Source organism: Cibotium barometz, chromosome 25 (genome assembly GCF_041138505.1).
Source record: "Cibotium barometz isolate CiBa-2024 chromosome 25, ASM4113850v1, whole genome shotgun sequence".
NCBI lineage: Eukaryota > Viridiplantae > Streptophyta > Polypodiopsida > Cyatheales > Cibotiaceae > Cibotium > Cibotium barometz.
In genome coordinates, this window is record NC_141070.1 from 26,424,077 (window position 1) to 26,446,073 (window position 21,997).

A 21,997-nucleotide genomic window follows, 5' to 3' on the forward strand; every position below is an offset into this window, starting at 1 on the left:
GTATGGCCAATATAATCTTTAGAATGCTCTTGTGAGCACCTGTAATGCTCATGTGTATGGACAATATAATCTTTAGATTGCTCTTGTGAGCACCTCTAAGGCTCACGTGTATGGTCATCTGTATGGACAATACAATCTTTAGATTGCTCTTGTTGTGAGCACCTCCCTCTAAGGCATAAAATGCCTTTACTGGCATTACTAACCCAGGAACGACAAAACATTTCTAGCTAGTTATCAAAGTTCAATCTACTTTATCCAATGAGATATTGAATCAATGAAACAAATTTTTGAGTCTTACATCAATCCTTCTCTCCATGGATTGAAGAGAAAATTGTAATGTTGTAGACTTAATTTCTTCACACTTTAATGGAAATTTTATATTCTTACATGAATCCATGGTGAACTTTTCACCATGGATTAAAGATAAAATTGTAATATTGAAGACTCAATTTCAAAATATAACTAAATCTTGAAAATTTTATCTGAGTGAAATTGAACAGTCTAGGCATTTGCACTACCCCTCTTAAACCCTTGTGGTAATGTCATTTGCCTCGGCAGGAGAAGCAGTAAACCTTTGCTGACTATGGCCTCCTTTGCTCGGCTAGTAGGTCGTGATTGTCGCCATGGCTCCCGATGAAGTAGTAGCTCCCTTAGAAGAATGCAGCAGCCCCAGCGCAGTCTCCTTCTCCTGGTTCGCATAGCCCGAAATCGCAGCAGAGCCTTTTCCATCCTTAAGTTCCATCCTTACCCTAATTTTACCTTCTCTGGCTGCAATGTGCAGATTGAACCTTCTCCGCCCTCCTGGTCTTTTACCCGCTTTAGCAGCAGCAGTAGCCTTCAAAGCAGACCAAGGCCAGGTTTTGGCTATGGACGGAGACTCGATGGCATGAAGATCTGCACAGACTGGTGGATAAGTTGCTTCAAGAACAAAAGCAAGTGTTTTGAGAGCTTGTCGTCTCTGCTTAAGAAGCAGGAGCTGTGGTTTGCAGCATATCAGAAGGTATGCATGGAGGTTGTAGGGTCATATTCACATGAAAGTGCTCACGACAGGACACTGCTGTTCAACCTGCAGACACTGAGCGAGGCTGTGATAGAGAAAGAGTTTGTATGGGGTGGCTATGGCAAGATTTACATCATATCTCCAACAGAGAAGGATTTGTTGGATGAGATGGGGTCAACCAGAAGGAAGAAATACCTGTCTCGCATCCATGCTTCACCCATCTTCCAAGACAGAATTGTTCAAGAGGTACTCCTCATGATCCTGGACCCCATCTATGAAGCTCGTTTTTCACCTAAATCACATGCATTTCGACCTGGGCGCGACCCACATACCGCCCTACGTGTCATCCGGCGCTCATTTGCAGGCTATGTATGGTATTTCAAAGGAGATGTGAGTGAATCATTGGATACAGTCAAGCCTGGCCTCCTTATGCAAGCCATGTTTCATGCTATTAAGGATAAGAAGATCTTAAGTGTGATTAAGTCGGGGGTTATGACTGACCCCCCGCCACCAATCCCAAAGCCGCCTAAACCAAAGAGCAAAAAAGAATGGAAAAAAAGGATTGATGATGGGGGGCCTAAGCCTGATCCCTACTGGATGGAGAGTTTCTTTGGATTTGCACCCAAAGAGGTACAAAGGATACCAAGCTGGGGTGCCTGTGGTGTCCTGAGCTCCCTTCTCTTGAATATATATTTTGACCAGCTAGATAGATGGGTGGACAAAAGGATCAAAGAGTATCTGAAACCGTCTGCTGCAGATTCCATATGGAACAATGAGGAAGAGGTAATGGCAGAAGGGGATGCTTTTGTGCAGTTTGTTCCGGCCGCACCGGGTGTTGTGAAAACCCGCCGAATGGACTATATCAGGTATGGCACACAGTTCCTTGTTGGGTTTAGAGGACCGAGGGCAGATGCCGTTGCAATGCGCAAACAGATCATAGATTTCTGTCAAAACGACCTTAAGTTGACACTCAATGAGGAGGCTTCTAAGCTTGTCCATGTCAAGAAGGGGATTGTGTTTCTGGATCATGTGATTTCTCGCAGAATTAAGCAGACTTTGATTCGCCGCACTACACCGGAAGGGAAGTTCATAAGGACAAAGGTGTTGGGAAGTGTGCTTTCGATGACCGTGAGCTTGGAGTCTTGCATGGCACATCTTCGCAAGATTGGGTTTCTAAAGGGCAAGATGGATGCCCAACCTTGCTTCCGCCTTTTCCATGCTCCACAGTCTATAACCAATGCTCAGATCAACAACATTCTAGAGCACTTAGCTGAATGGTTTCGGTATGCTGACAATAGGAAAAAGGCCACAAATTTCTGTCAATATATCCTACGGTCATCTGTGGCCAAATTGTATGCTGCAAAGTACAAGCTACGCTCAAGGGCCCAGGTGTACAAGGTTGGTAGTGGGGATTTGAGTTTACCAATCAAGGATAAGAAAGGTCTTTCAGAACATTTCAAAAGGATGTTAAAGAAAGGATTTGTGGAGGGAGAAATACCAGGGATTGAGTATCACAAAATCTCTCAGTCTCCGGATGTAGACTTAACGCCGCTACCCCGGAATTGGATGCCAGAACATGAGGTTCTCTTGAGAGAGCTAGCATTTATGTTGCAACCAGGGTGCGAGGAGGACTTAACAAAGCAGCTTGAAGAGAGTCCCACTATTACTCCACAAGAGAACATGTCACGAATATTGTGGTCCTTTTTCAAGGGTTCTTATTACATCAAAGGTGACATGTTTGGTGTTGGATGTGCAGAGGACAATAATGTAAAAAATCTTCTGATTGAAGCTATGGATGTGCATAACCCGGAAAAGGAGGAGCTTGCAGCTGAAAAGGAAGGTCTTGCTGAGGTTGCTGGCGTGTAAGCTCCAGAGTGCAGAAATCTCTTGGGGGCTCAAGCTCAAGGGTATGCCGGCAAAGTTTCGAAGCTCTTCTACCAACACCAGGTTATTGGTTATGGGTGAGTTCTGAGCATCTTACTGTCTGGAAGTTTTGCTAGTTATGGCCAGCTACAACTTGAACTTCTTTGCTTCCAGTATACCATATCGCCATGTGAGTTTTGGTACTGAAGGAGATATTATCATGGAAACATGCTCTATAACCTTGTTGTTTCGTCACAGGTTCCTGGAAGCTTTGCATGTGTGCCCTTTTTTGAATATGCGGGTTTGTTAGTCAGACAAGAAAAATGGATAAGTTTCAAAAAAAATGATACTTGAACAAAAAAATGGTACTTGAACATAAGAAAATGTGTTGTCTTTGCCCAAAGATACTGCAGTGGGCAGCTGAGAGTGTGGGAGATAAGCATAGGAGAGAGACTGGAAGAAAAAAGACATTGCATTAGGGGTAAAGTAGTATATGCCCTTTGAAGGAGGAGGTGCATTCGTACCGGTTCAGCCGCCAGCCTTTATCTTGCAGACAGAGGTTTTAGGAATGACTTGTGTTGTCTTAGGAGCAGTTGTATGGTAATTTTCTTTTAGCGCATCCTTGGCCACCTTTGGCAGTCTTGTACGCCTTAAGGCATTTACATAGAGCTATTGCTCTGAGTTTGATGCATTGCAATAACAATAGTAGATTAGGTATCTGTGTGAGTAAGTGGTTTCTTGTAGGTCTTCTGTTGCTTTCTTTTCTCAGTTAATCACCCGCACTGTAGACAGATAATCCTTACAGGGTAGCCTTCTATTGCTGATGTGGAAGGGTCTGGCACATTGCGAAGAGAGGGGATTTGTGTTGGATAGTTATGTTCAAGATGTGTCCTAAACCTTATGTATTGTTTAGGACATATTGTACCAAACTGGACAAATGCTACACATTTTGAACTTTGAACTTCCTGAAAGATGGAAACCTACTGAAGAATGGCCATATTGAAGAACGGGTGAGAATCCCCTTTCCATTCTTGCCCTGTCCCTGAACACTGTCTTTGGTCTTTTTTTTTGAGTATTGAGTCTGGCACTCTCACTCCACCCTTGGAGGATCATCCTCCCTTGGAACCATTGCCTGAAAGTCTTTCCTTGTGTGTCCCAAGTGGTGCCCAACTCACTCGACTGACATTCCCCTTGGGTCTTGAGGAACACCACCAATCAACCTCTTGGGAATTTCTTCCATGTCTTGTGTTCCTTTCCTTGGGCCTCGTACCTGTGGATTTTCCTGTACCAATGTTACATGTGGAAGCTCTGGGAGTCTTCTTTCAGCCCTAAACACCATCTTCAAACATGCTGATGCGAAATGCATACAGAAGAGAGAGAGAGAGAGAGAGAGCTGAGTATTCTTCTAATGTACAAAAAGGTAGTACAAATCTTGGAGCCCTTGGTTGCCTTCTTGAAACGGTGTAAAACCTAATCTAAATCCTAGTTTTTGATCCAATCCAAGGTTGGACTGAATGGTCCAAACGATGAGCAACTAATGCTTTTTATAGGCCTTGGGAAGTCCTAGTGGATTGGTCGACTGCTGGTCAGCTAGGTCCTGGACAACATATTGCTCAAATGCTGCAGTCGACTGGTCTTGTCCTCTTTCATGCGTTGGTTGACAGCATCCCATTGTCCTCCACCAATCCTTACTTGCCCATATCAGAAACATATGCTCCAAAATTAGATTCTGATTTGTGTCTTTATCTTGTTGCCTCTTTAGGATTAGCCTTGGGATTAGCTAGTGCATGTCTTGCACTTGACATTCTTTTACTAGGGTTAGATTCCAAGGATTCTCACTTTTACAGAGGGTTTTACATTGTTTGAGTTACACTAAGGTTTTGGGCTTTATATCTTTGGCTCTTAGGCTCCTCCTAAGGTGGATATTACTTGATTATCCTATCTATCTCCCCCTCAAGTGATATCCATCCCTCTAGCATGGATTTAATCTATTTTACTTTTACATAGATTTTCACCATTTTCCTTCGGGTGATGTTTTTACAAGATCGAGTGGAGTATGCCTTTTAGCCTTTGATGATTAGAATGCCCATTCATCATGGGCCAAGTTAGCCTCTTCTCCTTGAGTTGGAGGCTTCCTCACATTCTTCTTTGTCATCTGCAAAGTTGGCTTGTACTTTCTTCTTGAAATAGCTGTCTTTCTTTACAAGGGTTGTTCAGAGTTGCACTTCATTTTACTTTCTGCTTTAGGTGGTGCTATGTAGAACCTTGTGTTGATGGAGTTTCGTTTGGAGTAGTAAGCCATATTGTAGTCTCCTCCTTCTTGCTTTGCTTTGAACTTCCTTTCTTCTTCTTGAAGTGAAGTGATTGCTCCCTCCAAGGTTGGACCGGGAAGATTTATGAGAGTAACAAAATGGCCATTCTCTTCATTTGGCATGCTCTTCAACAGAACTGCCATTGAGATTGGTGCTCCAATAGTTGCGAGTTGAATCATGAGACTCTTCATGTGATTGACATGGATGGCAAATAAGTCATGAGACTTTATTTAAGCTCGAAGAACTCTTTATCTTTAGTGCAATTTTGGATTTTTTCTCTTTAGCCCCAAATATTTGCTCAAGTTTTCCCATGCCTCTATAGACGATTCTAGGTGAGAGATATGATGAATGTAATTATCACTACGTGCCAATGCAATAATTGAAAGTGCTTTATCATCTTTAGTGATCCATGCAAGCTCTCCCTCTCTTGTGGCTTCTTCTCTTTTCCATTAATCACACTCCAAATGCTATCTTTCATTAGATGATATTTAATCTTCATTTGCCAAATATGTAAGCCTTGACCATCAAATTTATTTAAGTCAAAAGAGTTGGATGTCATTATGATGGGAAGGAAGGTCTTACCACTCGAGTGTGTCAAGGGCAGTGCCTAATCGTTTTACAAGTATGCTTAGATCCCTTCACCGTAAAGATGCATGTGTGTGCTTAATAATTTAGAGAAACCCAAAGCTTTGACATATGAGTAATAGTGAGGTTAGCTTTGATGGGAAGGAAGGTCTTACCACTTGAGTGTATCAAGAATCCTTTTACAAGTATGCTTGGTGTCATGTGCATAGAGTGTATCTACCGTGTGCAGCATGCACCCAAGACTAGCTTCGAGGCTTGGGGTAGCTTGGAGCTAGGCAGGTAGATTGGCGAGCTGGGTTGGGGATGGACTGACGGGCGGGCATCCATGTGTGGATGCCCGGTGACTGGCCCAAGAGCTTGTAAAAGGGTGGCCAAGGTCAGTCAGCCAGTCAGAGTCTCGTGAGGCTATGCGAGAGCTTTGCGGTCAGGAGCTTGGATCTAGTGCAGATGTGCACTTGCTTCATGCAGCCGAGGCCGGTAGCCACTCATCCAAAAGCTTGTAATGTGGGCATAACACAATCATTTAATTTTTAAAGCAGAGGACATAGGGAATGCATTGGCTATGTTCATTAAATTTTGAGAGGAGGCTAGCCTCATGGGCCTCGAGACTGTTGCCGGCCTCAGCTACATGAAGCAGGTGCATGTCTGCACTAGATCCAGGCTTCTGACCGCAGAGCTCTCGCATAGCCTCGTGAGACTTTGACTGATTGATTGACCCTGGCCACCCTTTTATAGGCTCTTGGCCAGTCATTGGACGTCCACACATGGGTGCCCGCCCGTTAGTCCATCCCCAACCCAGCTCCCCAATCTGCTTGCCTAGCTCCAAGCTACCCCAAGCCTCGAAGGTAGTCTTGTGTGCGTGCTGCACACGGCAGATACACTATGTGCACATGACACTTGGATCACTTCACCATAAAGATGCATGTGTGTGCTAAGAATTCAAAGAAACCCAAAGCTTTGGCATATGAGCAATAGTGAGGTTTAGGCCTAGCTATGATGGGAAGGAAGGTCTTACCACTTGATTGTATCAAGGGTAGTGTCTAATCCTTTTACAGTATGCTTAGATCCCTTCACCATAAAGATGCATGTGTGTACTTTGAGAATTTAGAGAAACCCAAAGCTTTGACATATGAGTAATAGTGAGGTTTAGGCTTAGCTTTGATGGTTTTCTTCTTAAGTTTAAGCTTAACCTTCTCTTGAGTATGTGCTTTAGGAGAAGAAGAACTTAGGAGAAGTCTAAAAGCCAAAGATGTAAAGCCCAAAACCTTAGTGTAAATCAAGCAATGTAAAAGCCTCTGTAAAAGTGAATACAACCTTGGTAAAAGAACCTCTACAAATGCAAGTGGGAAGAGAAGATGCCTAGCATTTATGTAGCCCATGATCCATCATTGTTGACTCTAAACCCATTAGAAGCCAAGCTAGCCTCCATTCAAGCTAGAGAATAGTGGGTCAATGTAGAGAATGTAAGATATGATCTAGGGGGAATCACTTAGCTCCTAGTGCTTTGTATCTTGCCTCTATATAAGAGGCATCAGATCATCAATAAAATTGCTCTTATCAAAACTCGTGTGCATTAGTGTGTGATTATCCTCTAATCATCATCATTATCATTAATCTCTACACTTAATCATACCTACACTACGCTTTGATCCCCCCTAATCACTCCATCAGCATCAACATTCTCTGTCTCTCATTGAACCTCACAATTGGTATCAGAGTGTTGATAATCTCTAGCCATCTAGCTTGCATTATGCATCCCATTTAGTGTAGGTAATTAGAGCTTAATCCTCTTCTTAATTAATTTTTTGCTCCCTTAACAAGATCAGCTCAAATATGCAAACCTAGAGCTTTCTACTTTGAACCAATCATATGGGAGTCTTCCCCAGCATGTGAAGGTTCGAATCAACACAACAAAACACTGGATTTGTGGAGAAAGGTGACAAAATCAGCTCTACAAACAGGTGCTGTTGGGAGTGACAGAACACAGTGGTTTTTTGCTCATTTTGATGCTTTTGAGAGCTTAGCACAAGTACGAACTTCATGCTTATCACTTCAATTGCTTCTTAAAGCCTCTGGAATCTCCATTTCATCAAGTTCTGTGTTTTTTGTTCACTATCATTAAGACAATGATTAGCACTAATCCAAGTGCTGACATTGGACAATTAGGAGTTCAAAGCCTCGATTGGGGAGTTATTCCATTAGCATCAACATTATCTCTAGCATTGAACCTCACAAGCATCCATATGAACTCAAGCGTGTGCGTGGCCAAGAAGCAGGAGACTGATGTAGCCAAGGACGCAGATGTAGAATAGGAGTGTTGAGGCATGTCGTATGCTCAAAATGTGGGAAAATGCTTTGCTTTGATTACATTTTTATTGGACATCAATTAAAGTGGTGTCATCTTCCAGGCGCATGGACCACCTCTTCACAGGCACTCGACAATGATTGGCCAAGAGCAAATGGGCACAACCAATAGTCTTGTAGAATGCAGTAGAATGGTCGGTCGATTGGAGCATATGGAGAGTATATATTGTTATAAATATTGCATCTCATATGGGAATATTTATTTTGTCTTTTTGACATTTTATTTGTTTGCCCTCCAAACTTTGTGGAGTCAGGCAATTCCCATTGGTGTGTATATAAGTGACCTCTGTCCACCATTGTAACCCCACCTATTCATTGCTAATAGAGTCAAGCATTGTTCATCTATCTCTCTCTCTCACTCTTGTCTCTCTTCCATCGTGTACTTTGTGCTTCCGCTCATGCAAATCTGACATGGTATCAGAGCTTTTGGCTCAATGATCTTCAAGCGCACGTAGGAGAAGTTGAGAGCAAGAGTTGGAGAAGGTGACATCCATGCAAGGTGGCGAGGCGGCCTGTGTGACATGACCCCAAGACACAAAAACGGGAGATGAAGCTTGCGTTTCTGCTTGCGGCTGTATTGGTGGCTGGAACATCAAGGCAAAGCACAAGTGGCAAAGCAGCACAAAGCTTTGCAGCCATTGTGGGGGCCTTGTAGGCAGCAGAACTGAGAGTCGGCGGCCACAAAAAGGTGTGTAGCAGGCAGTACAGCAGTAAGAGCAAGAGCGCAAGAGCCAAGCGCAAAGCAGTACAGGTAAGAGCAAGGAGGCGACAACCTAGCAAAGCAGGCAAAAGCAGGTGGTGTGGGCATATTGCTGAGCAAGGAGGAACAAAGAGGGCAGGAAAGTGAGCTTGATTGGCTTGTGTTTTTTTACAGCAGCGCGTGCTTGAAGGAGAGCCAGGCAGCCAATGTGGGCAGCAAAGAAAGCGGGCAACCAACAGTGCAGGTGGCCAATACGTCGTCCACGGGCAGCACAGAATGCTGTGAGGGCGATTTTGTAGGTGGTGGCAGCGAGGAGAAGGCTTGCGTTTTTCCCTTTACAGAGAAAACAATTGATTTTCTTCATTTTTTGAAAGTCAAAGGTTTATTTCAAGAGACCCCGTTCCCACGAAGGTAGCTTTGCTCCCAGCCAACTCCGTTACCCGTTGCCGCTTGTGTCCTTGGTCGGTGTGTCCGAGCCGAGAATTTCTCAAAATGGGACCTCCATGTATGAGTCGAGGGTTTGAATCCCGATAAATATTCTTAACCTTGCTACTAGCCATGCATGTTGGACTTGACCTTACAAAGTGAATCTTGTTGGAGAATTCACATGGAGAGCGTGCATGAGGCTCGGGCAATGAAAGGTGGCAGATCATCTCGGCACGGGTAAAGAGGGGGCTAGTTGGTCTATACCAACGGACAGGATGACACAACCTAGGTGTTTGCACATTGGTCCTAAGTTTTGGATCTCGAGATCACGTGGGCAAATCCTATTCTATGGAGGACAGTGCTTACGATTCACGCTTGGTCATTGCAGAGATCATGCATGCGTTTTGTGTTGACGATATGCGACAAGCCATCTGGGTTGAGGTCTCCATTTTTGAGGTCCAGTGACACCCCTAATCTACTTTGGGCTAGTGCAGCAGAGGGGGATCGGGAGGTGTTGATCCCAGCATAGCCATAAAGATGATAATCCCCTCACATGCTTTAGCCAGACAGAGGCACGTGAGTGGGAGAGGGAGCTAATCGAAGCTCCAATCAGGTGCGTTGGACCGGTACGTCGGAGTTCAAAGCACATCATCTGGCAAGATACAGCTCGACAAATCTATGGACGTGATGCGTTCACAGTTCATTGTTAGCAGACTATGGACAGGATGTGTTCCTAGTTCATTGTTCAAAGGTTTTTGGACGTGATATGTTCGCAATCCACTGAATGGGGAATCATGGACGTGGAGGTGTCTACAATTTATTGTTCTATGTGGCAGCAGAAGCTCAAGATGGCATTTTCTTGTGGAGACAAGTTGATTGGTGCATTTTTCAAGGTGTACCTAGTAAAGGCCATGCTGGGGTGTCCATGGTTGCATCTTCATCGACTTGGATTACTCATCTATGCCCACTATGAGTTGCAGAGGGGGTGTTAGAAATATTGCATCTCATATGGGAATATTTATTGTCTTTTTGACATTTTATTTTTTTGTCCTCCAAACTTTGTGGAGTCGGGCAATTCCCATTTGTGTGTATATAAGTGACCCCTATCCACCATTGTAACCTCACCTATTCGTTGCTAATAGAGTCAAGCATTGTTCGTCTCTCTCTTTCTCTCTCTCTCTCACTCTTGTCTCTCTTCCATCGTGTACTTTGTGCTTCCGCTCATGCAAATCTGACATATATTTAGCCCTCCTATGTCCAGTCCATACATCATCTCATATTTCTGCAAGTGCCAAGGGTTCAAGGGCCTAGACAGCCCAGTAGGAGCCAAGGGCAAGGTGGAAGGTGAAGACCAAGGAATCATCTTCAGGCTGAGAGTTACCTCAGCCAAGTGAAGATCTCTAGGGTCAGTTCAGTCCTGGCTATTTACAACCCCTTCAGAGGGTATTTGGGACCCAACATTGTGTATTGTCTCTCTTTCTCTCTGCATTCTTATTTCATTACATTGTGCTATACATCGTCAAGAACAAAGGTGCTGAAAATTGTTTATCGAAGTATAATTCTCGTCTATAAGCTTTCACATGCTAGTGTGGTATCAGAGCTTTGCCTTTTGGTGAAGATGTGGCAACTTGCTAGCACTCCCCATCCTAGTGTGTTAAGTACGCAAGATGCTCTCCATGATGCTTTTTGTAACTCGCGGCGGGTGCCCGGGGGACTAGGGCCTTTGACACACTTGTTGATACCATCAATGCATGTTAAAACACTTAAACATGGCCACAGCCTTAACACATATCCATCATCACTTTGCATAAAACATAAAGCTGGACAAAACATCCACAAATGCTGAAAATGGAGCTTGCACGTGTGACACCACATAGAGGCCGGAATGGGCCGACCCCCCCCCCCCCCCTTGGAGTATTTTATTACCCAAGGAGAATAATATCATGTACAAGCTTTGAGGGCCTTACTGTCCCCACGGGAGATGCCGGATTATCCCTATACAAATGCCATAACACAGCCCAACACAAGGCTACCAAGCCGGAACATAGGCTGTAGAAATGCTGAGCCAACAATATAATCCATATACCTCCGTGTGGGTACTGATTCTTCCCCAAAAACCACGGGTCTTCATGCAATAGAGCTGGTACAGCAAGTACAACTCTCCATTCAGCCGGTACAGCAGGTACAATGGCTGGTACATCAAGTATAGTGGTTGGTACAGCAGGTACAAAGGCTGGTACAGCAGGTACAACAAGTACAAATGCTGATACAGCAGGTACAATGACTTGTACAGCAGGTACAGTGGCTGGTACAGCCGGTACGGTGGTTGGTACAGTAGGTACAGAGGCTGGTACAGCCGGTACGGTGGCTGGTACAGCAGGTACAGCAAGTACAAATGCTGGTGCAACAAGTACAATGGCTAGAAATCATAATAAATGATTAAATACCCTTGCCTTCAGTATTTCTTCGCGATGGAAGCCTCCAAAACAGTCCCCAACAGCCGGTATTCTTCATGGGCAGCCTTCAAGAGAGAGAGAAAGAGAGTAGCCATCATTAGGGCAGCCTGTAACGGTGGTAGAGGCTAGTGTGCAGCAAGAGAGCCTCCATTAATGAAGAGAGAGGGCTCCAATTTATAGATTTGGGCCTCCCATGAGCTAAAATGGCAAGAGAAGGCTACAATGACAAGTGGAGAGCCACACAATAGCTGAAGTGACAAGTGTGAGGCCACTTGTCTCACTTTGGTCCACTTTCTTGCCACATGTCCCAATCTAAGAGATGGGTCCTTCCATAATCTTTACCTCTAAAAATATCCCAACTGGTAGACATTCTGTCATAGGCACTTTGCCAACTCTTGGTATCTGCTCAATTCCAGATGTAATGACGCGAACAGAATTTCCATCGGAGTCGGGCCAAAAATAGCAACTCTCCTAAATTTTAGGAGTGTGGTCCTTTGTATTCTAGGATAATCCCCCATTCCCGAAGCTTGTACTTTCCAAATATTTAAACATCCTGGAGTCCACCAGACCCCTTTCAGACTGGGAAATGTCCAGGTTGGTGACACTTTTATTGGAGATGTTACAGGTTGAGGTACACTAGATGAGGGTGAAAGCAGCCCAATCCACCACAGGCAGGAAGAGGGCACGTATTGCCGATGATGAGGACCTCCTGCCACAAGATGCAAGAGGTACAGGGGAGGCATCAAAGCAATCCACTCTGCGTTCTTGTATCTCATCACAAGCTTGGGTAAAGGAGCGTCAAAGGGTGACAGAAATGGAGATTTGTCGTACTCTTATTGAGTGTAATATATCCTTCAATGTGTTAAGGACAGACCAATGGAAAAGAATGGTGAAAGCAATTGCGCAGGTAGGGCCTACTGAGACGTGGACAGGTCTTGAGTATACGAAGATGCGTACATCCATGTTGGATGAGCAGAAGGCCTTGATAGACAAGGCACTCACTCCTGTGAAAGCAGGTTGGCAGGAGTTTGGATGCACTATTATTTCAGATGGGTGGGCAGACATTCGCAAAAGGCACATAATCAATATCCTTGTGTCATCTTGCTTGGGCACCTATTTCTTGTGTGCCGTGGATGCAGGGAGAGCAGGAGACAGGATCATAGGGGAGTTCATTTATGGCCACATTCGACAGGCTATCCTCGAGGTTGGGGAGGACGATGTTGTGCAGGTGGTGATCGACAACGCCTCTAACTGCAAGGCAATGGGTAAAATGGTGAGTTTCCACATATAGTGTGGACTCCATGTGCTGCCCATTGTCTTGATTTACTTATGGAAGACATTGGGAAGCTTGTTTGGGTGCAGTCCATTGTTGCAGATGCTGTAAAGATCACCACCTTCTTCCGCAAGAAGCATCAGGCTCTTGCCATCTTTCGGAGCCATAGCCCTTTGGATATGGTGAGACCCTCCAAGACCAGGTTTGCCTACATATTCTTGGTCTTGGATAGGCTCTACAAGATAAGAGATTCACTATCATCAACAGTTGTGGATCCAAGGTGGTGACAGATGCATCATTCAGAGGATGAGCGTACAAAATACTTGCAGAGGCGGATCCTGGATGATGATTTTTGGCAGCAAGTTCATAGCCTTTCAGTTGCACTTAAGCCCGTGTATGTCCTTCTCCGAATTACAGACATGGAGGGCTCAACTTTGGGGCTGGTCTTTCATTTGTTTATGCAAATGAAAGACCATGTTGCTCAGTGCTCCATGATGACTGCTCAACGGTAAGCAATAGTTCTAATTTCTTCCTCTTTCTTTGATTTTTATGACTTCTCGATTCTCGATTCTCATGACATGTCAGGACTGACATGTGTACACTTAGCACTATAACCTAAGACATGTATTTTCAATCTCTCATTTTCAGCCGAGGTGAGATCTTGGACATTGTAGACAAACGGTGGACATTCATGAGCCGTCCCATCCATGCGATGGCTGCCATGCTTCATCCTCTCTACAGGTCGCCAGAGCTATGGAATAATACTGCTTTGAGCATGAAGCAGTCAGAGTATGTTGGAAGGATGGAAGGAAGCCATGAAATTCCCTTTGACATGGTGGCACTCTTATGGAAGGGTTGGTCTTCCAAACCTTTCACGCTTTGCTCTTCGTGTTCTATCTCAGGTAACTTGTAATTAATCTCTAAAGTATAGTCTTCGGAAGTGAAGCTTGATGTTTTAGCATTAAAAGATTTACAAATTTGCTCGCATTGCACTCATTTTTGCACAGGATTGCTCAGCTGGAGCATGTGAGCGGAACTGGAGCTCATACTCTCTTATACACACCAAGATTCGGACGAACACAAGAACCACCAACATCAGTACTGGAAAGTTCCTGCCAACTGTTGCCATCAACTGGCAAGCTATCCTCCATCTGGTCTCGGAAAGCCTGCACTTGTAGCGTATCCACACTTAAGTGGCCATTACCAGACTGCCACTCATCACAAACGTGAGGACCTGGGAGAGAGTGTTGAAAGCTTGTACACTCCATTCTCCACTTCGCCTCCCCAAACTACGTGGCCAGTGGCAAACGATGACTTGCAATAGGAGGTGGATGTTGAGCAGCCTTGAGGCTTTGAGGTTCCTGGTTTAGAGGGGGTGGTTTATAGGTTCCGGAAGGCCTTGTATGGTCTTAAGTAGGTTCCCAGGACTTGGCATACCAAAGTTACAGTTGATGATCCTTGTGAGTAGGTTGATGCCTTCTTGTTTTGGAAGCGGTTTGGTTCATTGATTTGGTTGCTGAACACCAGATTGGACTTGAGCTTCTGTTGAGCTATTTCTGCAGACGCCTTTGAAGACTCATTGGGATGCAGGATTGCGGATCTTGCGGTTTCTGCAGTGTACGAAGGATCTTGGACTCTTCTATGATATTAGAGGGGGAACGACGGATGGAGTCAGACTCCATGGTTGGAGTGACTCAGATTGGGGAGGAGATCCAGACACGAGGAGATCTACATTAAGCTACAGTTCTACCCTTGGCGTAGGAGCTGTTTCATGGAGCAGCAAGAGGCAGCCAGCTATTGCCTTGTCGTCTATAGAGGCAGAGTACCGGGCTGCTTGTGGTGTTGCTTGCGAGGTGATGAAGTTGCGGAGGTTACTTGGCGAGATTGGGTTTCCACTAGTGGAACCCACGGTCATCCAGAGTCACTTTGTTTGTGAGAAGTTTTTTGTTGATGACATCTTGCTAGAGTTTTGTTCGACGGAGGACAATGCAACAGACCTCTTCACAAAGGCTTTATCTCAAGCGATGCTCCGGCAGCACTCCAGCTCATTGGGGTTGGTTCCACATCCAGGAACTGAGAGGGGGTGTTAGCAATCATCTCCTATTTGTGCCATAGTTCTCACAGAGGGCCTTTGTTGTGGGTGTGCCGGCCCTATACCTTTTCTCATTTTTCCCCATCTCCCCATATTTTCCCTATTTTACTGGTCGTGGGGGGACTGTCAGTTTTGGCCGCCTGGATGTGTCCTAGCTGACTTGGTATGCTGGCCGAGTGGAGGACTTTTCCTAGTCATGAACTCTTGGCTTCTCTTGGCTGGTTTATAGCTGGCCGACCAGCATAGGGGGTGATATAAATACCACCACCTTGCCCCCACTCCATTGTGTCATTGGGTATCACATTTCGGGATTTTCTAGTGTATATAGCAGAGTTTATATAGCTTCTCTCTCCCTCTCTCATCTGTGTTTTGCTCTACAGCAGTTGTCTTCATTTCCGTTGTGCATTTTGACAAGAATTTGGGTGCCCAAAATCAGCCTATGAATGAGCTCATTACACCTCAAAGTGTGGAGGATGCAGTGGAGCAAGAGCAGACAACAACGAAAGAGGCTAGAGTTGTGCCTTGTTGGCTGCTATGGACTTTACAGGAGAGCAAACTCTCAGCCCCACTTGGTAGCAAGACACGGGTTGGTTCACGTAATGCAAGAGAATAGGCAGATGTTGCTTGCATGAGTATACTTTGTGATGGAGATGAGCCAGATTCATTTGAAGAGGCTCATGAGAATGAGCATTGGATTCAACCCATGCAAAATGAGATGGATTCTATCCATAAAAACAGTACATGGGATTTGGTAGACTTGCCTGTTGGCAAGAAGCCCATTGGCACAAAGTGGGTTTACAAGTTGAAAAGAAAGTTTGATGGTACGCTTGACAGGTACAAGCGTAGGCTAGTAGCCAAAGGATATGCCCAACAAGGCATTGATTATGATGAGACTTTCACACCTACTTCTCGCATGGCCACAGTTAGATGTGTTATTGCATTGGCTGCCCATAATGGATGGAATGTGCATCAATTGGACATAAAATCAGCTTTTCTCAATGGGGAAAGAAGTGTACGTAAATCAGTCCATTGGTTTTGTGATGCATGGTCATTAAAATAAAGTATGGAAGCTTCGAAAAGCACTTTATGGTCTCAAACAAGCTCCCCGAGCTTGGTATGAGAAGATACATACTTATTTGACCATGTAGGGATTTTGCAATAGTCCAATGGAGAGCATCCTCTATGTGAAAGAGGATCATGGCACTTTGATTATGCTCGTTCTTTATGTGGATGACATGTTGCTAACTGGGAATAATATGGAAAAAATTTCAGCATTCAAAGCTGAATTGCAAACGTTATTTGAGATGACAGATGTGGGATTATTGCATTATTATTTGGGCATACAATTTGTGCACCCAGATGTGGGGATTTATGTACACCAATCAAAGTACATTCAAAATCTGTTGCACAAATTTGGGTTTCAAGATTGTAAGCCCATCTCTACTCCGATGGAGCCATTGAAATTGACTATGTACGATGTTGGAGAGCCTTTTGATATACGAGTGTTTATAGCCAAGCAGTGGGTTGCCTCATATATTTATGCAACACATGCCCAGATATTCAGTTTGAGGTTTCCCAGTGTAGTAAATTTATTTATGTACAGCCCAAGTACAAAGCATTGGCAAGCAGTGAAGCGGATCTTTTGCTATCTTCAGGGTTCCTTGGATCTTGTGATGGATCTTGGTATATCTCGGGGGGCAACTTGCAGTCACATGGTTACAATGATTTAGACTGGACTGGTGACTATGAAATACGGCAATCCACGAGTGAGAATTGTTTCTTTTTGGGACATTCATGCATATCATGGCTGAGCAAAAAGCAGCCCACTGTTGTTGCCACATCTACTTGTGAGGCTGAGTACAGGGTAGCCTTTACAGCCACAATAGATTGTGTATGGCTGAGAAGATTGATGACTGATCTTCGTGAGTGTCAGCCAACACCCACCACCATATTCACTAACAATCAAAGTGCTATAGCGTGGCACGAAACCGAGTGTTTCATGCACGGACTAAGCTCATAGAGATTCATTATCACTATGTTAGGGAGAGGATTCATGTAGGGGAGATCTCATTATCTTACTGCTCTACACAGGACAATGTTGCAGATCTGTTTATGAAGGCGTTCCTCGAGAGAAGTTTGAAGCTTTCCGTAAAGCTTTAGGCTTACTCTTCTACAGAGAGTGATCTGTTGCCGACCTTGTATAGGTTCACATTGCCACTACAGGGGGGATTTATTGGCATATATGCTATGAGTTATGCCACATATGCTATGAGTAGTGTCACATGTGAACATGGGCTAACCAAGGGCACTTTGGCACTTTTCTCTCTTTGGGTTTTTCCCCTTGGATATTAGGTGTGAAAGGACACCACATTTATTGTATTTTGATATTGTGAAGTCAACCCTCTTGCTCCACACATTCTATGCCATCTTCTTTGTGTGAGCATCAATCACCATCTCTCTCTTGAGTGTGCTTACGGTTGTACTTCTCTGTGCGCCTCAATTTGTGTGCAACCCTAACCTAACAATCTCTTTGTGTTCCACCACATGAGAAATATATGTCAGCACCATGTAGAAACCTATTTCATTGCTCCATCTCTCCCAAATCAAGAGCTCTTCATACATACTTTCCACTCGACACTTGAGCTCCAAAGCCCATTTCTGTGTCCAAGAAACCGTCTCGAGTGCCTGGACCATGCTACGAACACTTAGTCCTCTATACTGGATAATCCCCCATTCCCAAAGCTTGTACATTCTTGATCTTTTGGGCATCCAAAGCCCATCCACACACATGAATTCTGGAGATGCCCAAATTGGTGACACATCCTTAACTCTAGTGTGAAGTTGGACTCTCCCCTTGCCTTTGGCTTGGGCGGTTGTATTGTTTTCTTTGATTCTTGAAACTTGGAGTTTGGTGCGTGCACCCAGTACCTTGTATCACTCTTTTGGAATATAGTTATTCTTAAAGAGGGGGTTAGGGGGAGGTTTTCCGGTCCTAGTGTGGAGTACCGTGTCATTTATGTGTTGAGAGAGAGTGTTGATTTGTTGTCTAATGTTATTCTCACAATGTAATGTGGTGGATAAATGAGTCCTAATCTTGTGATTAAATAACCATTCATGAGAATATTTTTATGCCAACAAATCAACACTCTCTCAATACATAAATGCCATGGTACTCCACACTAGCCCCCTTCTAGCTATTTCCATAACCCTAGATGCACCCATGGAGCTATCCATGGTCTTCAAATAGAAAAACTTCCGTGTGAAAATTTGAAATTTCAGCAAAAGAGTAATTTATGAGGCACCAAGCACCTCCCGGGGAACACTTTACGTGATCAAATTACCCAAAATAGTTCCCATGACACCTGGGGAGCTTGTAAAGCAATTATGGTTTCTGAAAATCAGGGTTTCTCGTGTGAAAACAGCCCTAACAGCATGTAGAGGCAATGGGGAGGCTTCAAAATGGTCTTGGCAGCATGTAGATAGAAAGGGGTCATTCAAAAACCCTAGTTTGGTGAATGGAGGGGCTGAAAATCAGAAAAATCAGCATGTAGAGAAGGTAGAGCATGTGTTAGGGGTGAGAGAGAGAGAGAGAGAGAGAGAGAGAGAGAGAGAGAGAGAGAGAAGCAAAAAAGAGTTTCTCCTTGACTAGAAGGAGAGGTGTCAAAACATGCATGCTTTGCTTGCCAAGTGTCTAAACGTGCATGCATACTTGACAAGTATCCAAAGTGTTCACATACACTTAAAAATGGGGTTGAGCACTCTCTAATGTCCAAAAGAAGGTGCCTCGTAAAAATACAAAGGTTTGGGAGTCCATATGCCTTAAGCATGCCTGGTGACCGGGTTATGTGTTCACACCCGTGACCCTATAATAAGTGGATGTGAACACACAAAACTTATAATCTTCTCAAAGTGAACAAAAAATTGAGTTTTTGGCCCAACTTCAGAGCCATGCAACCACGACAACCACTCGTTAGAATACGATGCTATGTGCACGGTCTAGCCAGTAGTTCGGGCGTCCTCGGCACCACAAGACTGACACACGGCATCTCATGCAAGACACGAAAACAAGGCACACATCTAGCATGTTATCTAACTAGCTAAGGAGTTGTGAGATGCGGCAAGCTAATAGACCTAGATGAGATCACAAAGCATAGTGTGATCGTGTGCCTAGCCAAGCTGTACTTTCTGTGTGCGAGCAAAGCTGGACTTTCCGTGCCAGTCATGCTGGGCTTTATTGTTAACCTGTCCATAGGCGAATTGGATACACATCATGTGACCCGTGCCTGCACATATGCAAACTAGATACAGAGCTTGTGATTATCTTTGTGCTTAAACATGTATTTAATTATGTATTAGGGGCTAAGTTATGACATTCGCTCATGTAAGTCTACCAAATATGCTTGGGATGCACTTGTAGCATTGTACCATGTACGTAATGAGGCATGACTTACTTACGCAGGCAGCTTGAGTTTGAACACATTAGCGACCTTACCAAGATCAAGGATTTCAGAGATCAGTTTGTTAGTGTTGATGAGGCCTATTCAGACAGTTCTTTGGTGCCTATTGTCCTCGATGCTTTGCCGGACTCATACTAGAGTTTTGCATCTACCATCAGGCTCATGATGAAGGGTGATTTAGATGCTCTCACTTTTGATGAGTTGGTTTGTGTGCTCTTCCAAGAAGAGTAATCTTGGCAAAACCGGCCCCTTGCGTGTTGGGGATGAGGCATTTGCTACCAGTCAAAGAGGCAAAGGCAAAGCCCACACCTCAGATCAGTGCTCAGCTTCAAACAGTTGTTGGTAAAGTGTGTGGCCTCTCCTGACACAAGCACGTAGGCTCTCCTCCTCCATCTGTGATGTCAACTAGCGCAAATCATAGTTGGGAAGCGAATTGAATAAAGAATCCTTTGTACTATCTGAACTGTTATGTATTCAGTAGAGGTAACAAGCGATCAATCTTGAAGGTCAAGTTAGGGTTTCTGCGCTGCATAGCTGTGTATTAGGCCAAGATATGATTGGTTATGCAATACTGTTTTGCTGTTATCCTCAGTTTAGATGAAGCCCCTTAGTCTGCATTTGTCCTACTATGATCCCTAATCAAGATGCTTTGTCAACGTTAGCAGCATTTCTTCCACCCCTCCCGTGGTGCTTGAGATGCTTTCCTTGCAGTTTGTTGCTTTTGCATGTCTTGACGTTTGAGCTATTTGAATTGGTGGCTAGAACAGAGGCAATTTGCTCATTTTTATTGGTAAAAAATGTAAGTCACTCCTAATAAAGCTGTTTGATTTCGTCCTGCTCAGGTCACCATATTGATGACGTTGCCAGAGGATCAACTAAAGACCTAATTTTGTGTTTGTCAAACAAGCTTGTTAGTGCGACGAAGAGCTGCTGAACAAAATTCTTGCACAACACTGATAAGGACAATCAGAGCTTCCCAAGGCCTTCTCGGTACACTCACATGAGGCTTTTTATTGGCACCTGTAAATAAATGTTGGTGGATGGGGAGAAATCATCCATATACAGCAGTGCTACTGTGATTGCCAGTGAATACAACACCATGCCGAAGTGTCGTATCTTCAGAGTGTTTATATAATGTCGTCAAAGCAAGATATGGCAGATTTTAGAGTATCGTTCTACACACCCAGTCTCCTCTATTGCTTTTTTTAAAGCTCGTCTCCAAGGTAAAAATGGGAACCACTCTTCTATTCAAACCTGAGATAGAGGAATCGGGGTTTAGAATTCCCAAATTGAATTATGAAAGTTTTTCCCCATCAACCAAGCCCTTCTTTGATTCCTTGCATGCTGAAATGAATGGCTGGACCTGCAAGGCTTCATTTTGGTACAATTCTGAATGATAAAATTGGTTGATCGGTTCTTCATATTTTTCCATGATGTTAAATGATCTTGATATTTATTTGCCTTGTGATGCAAAAGAATGGCTAGAACAACCAGACTGTGGCATAGCACCCTAGAGCCTTCAGATAAAATGTGCTTGTGTGTGGGGGGGGGGTGTGTGTGTGTGTGTGTGTGTGATGTGTTTATGGTAATTTATGTTATGGGATGGTATGCAATGTATGTAATGCATGGAATGTAATGTATGGCACCTATGTACGTCATGCATTTATGGTAAAAATGTGCCTACATGTGATTTGTGGTGTGGTATGTAGTGTATGGCATGTATCTATAGTAATTTATGTCATGGTATGGTATGCAATGTATGTAATGCATGGAATGTATTGTGTGCGTCTGTGTATGTTATTGGAGGCTCACGCTATTAATCATTAAATAATCTAAAGGTAGTTCGCTTGTAAATATTCTCTTGTAAATAATCTAAAGGTAAAATTTTATCAAGCCTTCTTTTTAGAATGATGATATGGTGGTGGTGGTATTCCTGGTACATAGTAATGTTTGTCCCAAGTAAACACCGGGATGGAGGCCAATGGAGACAAATGTTAGCTAATCATTTGGCTAGCATTAATAATTAGAATTCGAAGGTTTAATTCATGATTTGTTGATGTGCTAGAAGATAAATTAATTGAATTGTCTCCATCAATTCGGAAGGTCTCTTACTGGCTCTAGCTACACCTGTCTCATTGTAAGTAGTATCACAATGTAGGGAGTGCTCATGGAAGGATCCCACAACCAAAAGACAAATGCTTGAATTTCGGTTCACTTTGCATACAATTTACACAAGTGGCAAGAAGGAAACAAATGAAATGTTTTTTATAAGCCTCCCTTGGGATGTGAATATGCCTCTCCTCTCCCTTCTTTTGATGGGGATTGGCGAAGATGCTCCCTTTTTTCCCCTCGTTGATATTCGCATCCTTCTTTTGTTTTCTTTTTTTCGCTTGCTTGGCAAGGTCTTATTGTCATTAAAAACTCTATAGTTAAATTATGTTTAAAATTTTGTTTAATCAAAGGAATGAA

General features: G+C 43.9%; 1 protein-coding gene across 1 annotated transcript; it reads left to right on the forward strand.

The window, feature by feature from the left end:
* Positions 1-504: 504 nt before the first annotated feature.
* Positions 505-20,988, forward strand: LOC147624414 (nuclear intron maturase 2, mitochondrial-like). The gene is made up of 2 exons (XM_086819407.1): positions 505-2,961; positions 20,371-20,988. The coding sequence occupies exon 1, from the start codon at positions 659-661 to the stop codon at positions 2,864-2,866; it is 2,208 nt and encodes a 735-aa protein (XP_086675533.1). The 5' UTR covers positions 505-658; the 3' UTR covers positions 2,867-2,961; positions 20,371-20,988.
* Positions 20,989-21,997: the final 1,009 nt, after the last annotated feature.

Coding starts and splice junctions, on each gene's coding strand:
- LOC147624414 (XM_086819407.1), top strand. CDS start 659: ATGCAGCAGCCCCAGCGCAGTCTCCTTCTCCTGGTTCGCATAGCCCGA.